Raw genomic sequence first — 7354 nt, forward strand, 5'->3', positions numbered from 1 at the left:
GCCAAGGGATACCACAGGATGGGTTCAACTGCATGATCCTGGCAGTGCCCGGCACCCTGCTGGTAAGGCCCTGCTGGTGGGGTCAGGCAGGGAAACACCAGAGAGAAGCTGGCCCAGGCCAGGCCAGGTGTACCCAGCCTTGTGCTGGGAGCAGGTTTGGGGTGCTCTGACCCTTCTTGCATGTACAGAAATTCCTATTTCTGGAGAGCAGCGTATCCTGTCTCCCATCCTGCCAGGGGGTGATGCCGGTGGCTGGGGTGCCACAGGTCTTGAGCTGAACCTGGCTGCAGGAGTCACTGGGTGGTTCACAGGTGAGGCTCTGGCTGGAGGTTTGTTTCCAGCTCTTGCAGAGGCTACCTGGCTGTGCCAGGCTGTTGCTCTTGCCTCCCTGAGGCTGAATCCTCATCCCTTCATTCTCCTTTCCTGCTCCTCCTGATGAGGAACCCCTCATTGTCCTTCCCAGCCCCTCACCCATTGGCAGGGGGGGCTTGGGTGGGTTTGGGCTGGGGCAGGGGGAGGCAAAAGGGGGAGGAATTCAGTGGTGACCAAAGAGCTCCACATGTCTCCTCCCCCTGGCACTGCTTCCTGTGCAGAAGCCCTGTGGTGTCCCTGTCAGTGTCCTTTCTTCCTCCCAGTCCAGGCCTGTGCAGGACAGAGTCAGGAGCAGTTTCAAGGTTACATCTCACGTTTCTTTATCAGCAGTGGGAGAAATTAAAGCCCAGTATCCCATCCTGGGCTGGCTGCAGCTCACTCTGGGGACATATCTCTTGGGTACAGTGTGGTTTGACTGTGGCAAGAGGGGCTGTAGGTGACAGGGGCCCCCCAGGGCCATCAGATGGGGCCCGGGGAACCGAGGGGTCACCTGCTTCGGCCCCGCTCCTGAGCTATTCCGGATCCTTGTGCTCCCTGGGCTCACCAGGGTCCGGCGTGGTTGGGAGCCGGTGGTGCACGGAGCTGAGAGGAGCTGGGGACAGGGGGGCTGCAGGGACCCCCGGGCGGGAGTGGAGCCTGAGAGGGCAGAGCAGGAGTGGGGGCAGAGACATGGGGGGGGGCGGTCCGGGGCGCACGGTAAGGAGAGGCGGGGATCGGTACCGGGGTACACAGTCGGCGCGTCCCCGGAGCAGCCGGGCCGCGGGGCGGGGCGGTCGGAAGCGGTGCCGGTCCCGGCAGTGCCCGCTCGGCTCCGCCCCGCCACGGCCCGCCAGCCCCAGACCGGGTCCCCGCCCGGCCGGGATGCGGGACCCGCCGGCGGCGTCCGTGGGGGGTCCCGGCGCGGTGAGTGGGGCCCGCACCGGGGGCGCCGCTGCGGGGGGACGTCCTGGCCCAGAGCCCTGCCCGGCGGGGCGGCACCCGCGGAGGCCCGGGAGGAACTGGACAACTGGGGGGATCCGGGGCATGAGGGGGCGTGGGGGGGTCCCGGTTCCGGCCCCAGGGGGGTCCCAACACGAGGAATGGGGGGGGACACAGAGGCGTTGGGGACAGGGTGGAGGTGGATTCCCCCGGGGATCTTCCCCACCCGGGGATACCGCTGCTGAGCCCGCTCCACATGCAGGGTGCGAGCCCCCACCCTCCGGGAGACCCCCGGACCCTGCCCGGTGACCCGCCAACCCCTCGAGGATGAAGACGCTGGTGAGTATCCGCAGGGACGGGGGACGAGGGGCCGGTGCAACTCCCCCAGCATCCGGGCGGCCGCTCGCCCCGAAAGCGATGCCGAGGTGGGGGGCTGAGCCCGCAGCTGCCGGAGCCCGTGGGCGGCGCGGAGCCCGTGGGGTGTGCGGGCATCGCCGCTGCAGGAAGCGAGCCGAGCCTGGCACCCCCTCCGAGGGGCTGCCCCCCGCATGGCCGCGGGGCCACCGGCCGGTGCACGTGGCCAGGCCCGGAGAAACCTCCCCTCTGTGCTTCCAGGTCCGGCTCTTCCTCACGCTGGTGTGCGCAGCGGTGGTGGCGGTGCTGTACATCCTGCTGTCCTCCCTCGCCCGCCCGCGGCCCTGCTGCCAGGCCCCGGGGCAGCAGGGCAGCCCCGCGGCATCCACTCTCCGCAGCTTCCAGGGATATAGCCGCGTTCCCGACGGGAAGGTGCGCGGGGATGGGGCAGCGCTGGGGCAGCTTGACCCACCTGTGCCTCAGTTTCCCCTTCCTTAGGGAAGGGCAGACAGGGGCTGTGGTGTGTCCAGCCGCTGCGGGAGGGAAGGGGGAGCTGACGGTGCATCTCCCCACAGCCGCTGGAGCGAGCGCTGTGCCGCCACTGCGCCGTCGTGTCCAGCTCGGGGCAGATGCTGGGCTCTCACCTGGGACAGGCCATCGATGAGCAGGAATGTGTCCTGCGCATGAACCACGCCCCCACCGCCGGCTACGAGGAGGATGTGGGGGCACGGAACACCATCCGCGTGGTCTCGCACACCAGCGTCCCGTTGCTGCTGAGGAACCAGCCCTACTTCTTCCAGCAGTCCCAGGAGACCCTCTACATCATCTGGGGGCCAGCAAAGAAGTTGAACAGGGAGAAGATGGGCTCAACCTACCAGGCACTGCTGAAGATGACACAGACATACCCCCAGCTGCAGATCTACACCTTGACTGAGGAGAAGATGACATACTGTGACAACATCTTCCAGAACGAGACAGGGAAGAACAGGTACCACTGGCACCTGAGGGGCCCCGTCGGTTCCCCTGGGGTGGCACCCGTTCCCCCCACACTGGGCACCCATAGCCCAGCCAGGCTGGCAGCACTGTGCCACCCGCTCCAGCGCAGCCATGGTTCTTCACAGGATGAAATCCGGCTCCTTCCTGAGCACGGGCTGGTTCACTATGATCCTGGCCATGGAGCTGTGTGAGCAGATCCGTGTCTTCGGCATGGTCAGCGACAGCTACTGCAGGTGCGTGGGGGGCTGCGGGGGCAGGCAGGGGGTGGTCTGGTGTCCCCCCAAGTCCTACACCCACCCCATGCCCTCCTGCCAGGGAGAAGAACCACTCGAGTGTGCCGTACCACTACTTCGAGAAGGGCCGGCTGGACGAGTGCAAGATGTACCTGATGCATGAGCGCGCCCGGCGCGCCGGGCACCGCTTCATCACTGAGAAGGCCATCTTCTCCCGCTGGGCCAAGAGGAGGAACATAGTCTTCACCCACCCATCCTGGGCGGGCGGGTAGGGCGCCAGCCACGAGGTGAGGCAGCAGGGACCCCGGCGGCGGGGCAGTTCTCATCCTGCACCAGCGTGTCTTGGCTCTGCCAGTGCCACAGTTGAATGCCTTTTGCCAAGCCCTGGAGCAGGGAGTCTCCACCTCTGCAGCAGCAGGGCCTGTTCCCCCAGCTGGTGGGTGGGCTGGGACCCCCCATGTCGGGGCATGGGGTGTGTGAGCTGGACCCGTGGAGCCCCGTCAGCTCCGGACGTCTGCCTGTATGGACCCAGGATGACCATGAAGGTTTTCCACCCACTCTTCTAGGAAGAATATTTAATGCAGGATTATACGCTCACCCTGCTGGGCTCCAGCAGGACAAGGGGCAGGAGAGCTCAACCCTGCCAGGGCCACATAGTGATGCCTCTCTCAGGGGTGAAGCTCTGCTATGGTCCTTGTCCCACTTGTGCCCTGAAACCCAGTGCAGGGAGCCGGATTCAGGCTCCCTCATCCTGCTGCCTTCTGCTGCTCAGTGCCTGGGCAGGTCCCTGGAGCCCCCTGCATCCCTCCAGCTGGGAAGCCCTCGAGCCACATATGCCCTGGGGACTCCGAATTGCCTTGTCACAAGTGCCCTTGGATTCAGACCAAAGCAAACGTGGCGATTAAAAGTGTTTTTAATTCAGTGGTGCCCCGTGTTGTGCCCCTTTGTGGCTGCGGAACGTGGGGACAGGGGAGACAACAGCTGATCACAGGGCTGCTGGTGCCCAGCTCCACTGCCAGGCTATAAATAAGGGGGAGGTGACGAGGGGGTAGAGCTGAGCCTGAGCATGGAAGAGGGTGCTGAAAGCAGTCGAGGTTATTTGGGAACCAGCAGCTGCATCTCCACAGGATGGGTGCTGGGTCTGGGCTGATCCTTGGCCTCACAGGGCTCAGCACTGCTGGGCTGCAGGCAGGACACTGCCAGCTCCTGTGTCCCTGGAGAGATGGGACATGCCACAGGCACTTTTGTGGCCCTGAACCCATAGCAGCTTTTTGAGCTCATAAGTGCCACAGGTCTGGGGGGCCAGGGGAGAGAGGAGAGGCAGAGGTGCTGGGGTGCAGTGAGGAGTGAATGGTCTGGGAACTTCTGGAAATGCTGCCAGGGCAGTTTCTCACAGGGAGTGTAGCAGAGGAGCCCGTGGAGCTATTTTCCTCATACCCCAGCTACTACAGCTTTTCCTCATACCTCAGTTGTCACAGCCCCATGCAGGGCAGGGCATCACTGGCACAGCAGAGCCAGAATCCCCCTGGACAGGCACCAGGGATGCACGTGCCAGCGGTGGAGCTCCTTCCCTGCCCCACGAAACCCTTGAGAGAGGGGTCCTGCTCTGCCCAGCCAGCGCGGGGGAGGCCGCGGCATTCCAGCAATGTGCTGGGTCAGGCGCTGCGAGCTGCTCCTGGCGCTGCCGGGCAGGGCTGGCCCCATCCTCGCACCGGGGGCGGGCAGGGCAAGGGGGCATCCCCTGCCCTGTCGGGGTCTGGAGCGGGGGGGGCGGCACTGGCATCCCCGGGCAGTCCCTATCCCGGGAGGGCGGCACTAGGACCCCGTGGCTCTCCCTATCCCGGGAGGGCGGCACTAGGACCCCGTGGCTCTCCCTATCCCGGGAGGGCGGCACTAGGACCCGGCGGCGCCCCCATCGCGGGAAGGCGGCGCTAGGACCCGGCCTGGGAGGCAGCAGCGGCGATATCGTTATCGGCGGCGATATCGATATCGGTACCGGCAGCGGTATCGCAGCGCACTGCGGGGCGGGCAGAGCGGTCGGTGCACCCCGCGCGTCCCCTCCGGGCCCGTTCAGCCGGTGCAGGGGCGGAATTCGCCGTGTCCGGCGGGGGAGCGGCCCCCGCCCCGGGACCGGTGCGCGGGGGATGGAGGGGTGGGAAGGTCCGGCTCCCGCCGTGTCGCCGCTGCCGGGGACGGGAGGGCTGCACCCCGAGGAGGGGGAGGAGGTCTCGGACGTGGGAGCGGCGGGAGGTTCGCGCCCGGAGCCGGACGGGTTTTCCCCTTCCTGGGGAACGGGGGGGAATTCGCATCCGGGGCTGAGGGACCCTCGGGGTTCGCATCCGGGGCTGGGGGACCCCCGGCGGGGGAAGGGGGTCGGGTCTGGAGCAGCCCTTTCCCGCAGAGCGGCGATGTGAGCCCCGGGCCCCGCCATGGCCGAGCCCGCCGGAGGGGCCGGGCAGCCCCCGCCGCCCGCGGGGCGCAGGAGGTGACGGACCCCCCATGAGAGCCCCCGCCAGGTAAGGCCGAGGGGTCCCGCCGTGCGGTCCCCTCCGAGGGGTCCCCCATGGCCCCAGAGTTATGGAGGGAGAGAGGTGCGGTCCGGGAGTGGGGGTCCCACAGCCTCCCCAGCCCCTGCACGGCGAAGCCCCCCAGCATCTCCCCCAGCATCACATGGCCTGGGCTCACCGGGCAGGCTGGCACCTTCCCGGGCACCGGTACCGGCCCTGAGAGTCCTTCGAGGTCTCAGCTCCCCCGAGGCGTTGATCCCAGGCTGTTGCATAATTTTCGTTCCAGTGCAATTAGTAAAGAGGCTTCAGGGTTTTTTAATTTCCACTTGGCTCCAAGCGCTCCAGGAGCGGCTGGGACTTACTGCCCAGGGCTCACAAAAGTAAACTGGGTCAGACCATTTCGAGTGGAGATTAGAGAGGGTCCCTGAGGTGCTCTGGGGTTCACCCCACACACTTCGGCCCTGGGCAGCTCTGCTGGATTCGAGCCTGTGCATGCACTGAGTTGGGCAGGTCTCATTTCCGTCTGTACCCTCCTGATCCAAGCCTCCACGGCTGTTGTTTTAATGGGATTTCACTGCACGAGCAGCAGGTTGACCCTCCCTGTGTTTTGAGCGGTTTCAGCCCCACCAGCAGAGGATAATCCTCCCTGGAGCCCAGCCCAAGACAGGGATCCTGCCAGCAGAAGCCATGGCTTCTCTGCACCCCAGAGCCTGCCTGACCTATGCCCACAGTATTTCACTTCCCTGAATCGATTGCAGGGGTTTATCTTGCCCTTTAGAGGGAGGAGACCTGGGAACAGGTCCACATACAGCTCCATCCCCACCGGATCGGTATCGTATCCCCATGGGCCAGTGCTGGGGGTGACCACATGCCTTTCAGGTGCTCACGGGACGCCAGCGACCACCGTGCGCTGAGACCAGCACAAAGACATGAGTGGCAACGCGGTGAGTGCCAGGGAACCACCCCTGGGACCTCCCTGGGGACGCAAAGCGTCCTGCTGGAGGTGCCGTGGGAGCGGGGTGGGTGCTGACACCCATGGGGTGGGTGGGGGCAGCAGCTGACTCTCTCCCCCTGCCCGCAGAGCCAGCGCGCCGCCGCCCTGGGGGTCCTCTTTGCCCTGATTATGTTGCTGATCATCTACAGCTCTGGCAATGGGAGCGAGGTCTTCCCCTACAGCCGCCTGCGGGGCAGAGCCCGCCGGCCCCCCGACCTCAAGAAGTGGGGGGTGAAAAGCGGGTACCTGCCTGTCTGTGGGAACAAGGTACGACCTGGGCGGCAGGGCCTGGCCTTGGTGGTGGGCACAGGGTCTGTCCCTCTGCTGGCATCCAGCCAAATTGTCCCCTCCAGCAGGACGGTGGCTCTGCAGGGGACAGTGATGCCCTGTCCATGGTGACACCAAAAGTCACCTGCTCACGGCACTTGTCCTCACCAGACCCTGACTGCCCACTGCCACCAGTGCGTCATTGTCACCAGCTCCAGCCACCTCCTGGGCACCCACCTGGGCACAGCCATCGACGGGGCCGAGTGCACCATCCGCATGAACGACGCTCCCACCACGGGCTATGAGGCTGACGTGGGCAACAAGACCAGCTTCCGGGTGGTGGCCCACTCCAGCCTCTACCGTGTCCTCAAGCGGCCCCAGGAGTTTGTCAACAAGACACCGGAGAACATCTTCATCTTCTGGGGGCCGCCCATCAAGATGCAGAAGAGCCTCCTGAAGATCATCCAGCGCGTCTGTGCCTCCTTCCCCAACATGACGGCCTATGTCGTGTCCCCCGGCCGCATGAAGCAGTTTGATGACCTGTTTCGGGGGGAGACAGGAAAGGACAGGTACCTTGGAGTCACCTCCTATGCCGTGTCCCCCTTTCTCCAGGTCCTCAAAGGAGAGCTGGCTCTTGGAGCTGCTTCATGGGCTGCAGCACTGAGCTGGGAGTCCCCAGGGCAGGTTGGGGACGCTGGTGGTGTCCGTTATCC

At 65.5% G+C, this 7354-nt stretch overlaps 2 protein-coding genes across 3 annotated transcripts in view; both read left to right on the top strand.

Moving 5' to 3' along the window:
• The first annotated feature begins 1541 nt into the window (after positions 1 to 1541).
• Positions 1542 to 3794, top strand: ST6GALNAC4 (ST6 N-acetylgalactosaminide alpha-2,6-sialyltransferase 4). The gene is made up of 5 exons (XM_017810412.1): positions 1542 to 1629; positions 1906 to 2076; positions 2220 to 2632; positions 2766 to 2873; positions 2956 to 3794. The coding sequence occupies exons 1-5, from the start codon at positions 1618 to 1620 to the stop codon at positions 3143 to 3145; spliced, it is 894 nt and encodes a 297-aa protein (XP_017665901.1). The 5' UTR covers positions 1542 to 1617; the 3' UTR covers positions 3146 to 3794.
• Positions 3795 to 4782: 988 nt separating this feature from the next.
• ST6GALNAC6 (ST6 N-acetylgalactosaminide alpha-2,6-sialyltransferase 6) overlaps positions 4783 to 7354 on the top strand; it is a 4096-nt gene continuing 1524 nt past the window's right edge. The window contains exons 1-5 of one of the 2 annotated variants that reach the window (XM_017810252.1): positions 4783 to 4865; positions 5275 to 5389; positions 6260 to 6324; positions 6462 to 6641; positions 6813 to 7210. In XM_017810252.1, the coding sequence (XP_017665741.1) occupies positions 6310 to 6324; positions 6462 to 6641; positions 6813 to 7210 (593 nt within the window). In that variant the 5' untranslated portion in view covers positions 4783 to 4865; positions 5275 to 5389; positions 6260 to 6309. Of the gene's footprint in view, positions 5124 to 5274; positions 5390 to 6259; positions 6325 to 6461; positions 6642 to 6812; positions 7211 to 7354 lie in introns of both variants that reach the window. The other variant, XM_017810253.1, reaches the window with a different exon arrangement.

Source organism: Lepidothrix coronata, unplaced genomic scaffold (assembly GCF_001604755.1).
Source record: "Lepidothrix coronata isolate B3197 unplaced genomic scaffold, Lepidothrix_coronata-1.0 Scaffold28, whole genome shotgun sequence".
NCBI lineage: Eukaryota > Metazoa > Chordata > Aves > Passeriformes > Pipridae > Lepidothrix > Lepidothrix coronata.

Excerpts from the sequence above, each read along its gene's own strand:
- ST6GALNAC4 (XM_017810412.1), top strand. Across the intron at positions 2,077-2,219 it reads GCCGCGTTCCCGACGGGAAG|CCGCTGGAGCGAGCGCTGTG; the intron begins GTGCGCGGGGAT and ends ATCTCCCCACAG. Across the intron at positions 2,874-2,955 it reads GTCAGCGACAGCTACTGCAG|GGAGAAGAACCACTCGAGTG; the intron begins GTGCGTGGGGGG and ends CCCTCCTGCCAG.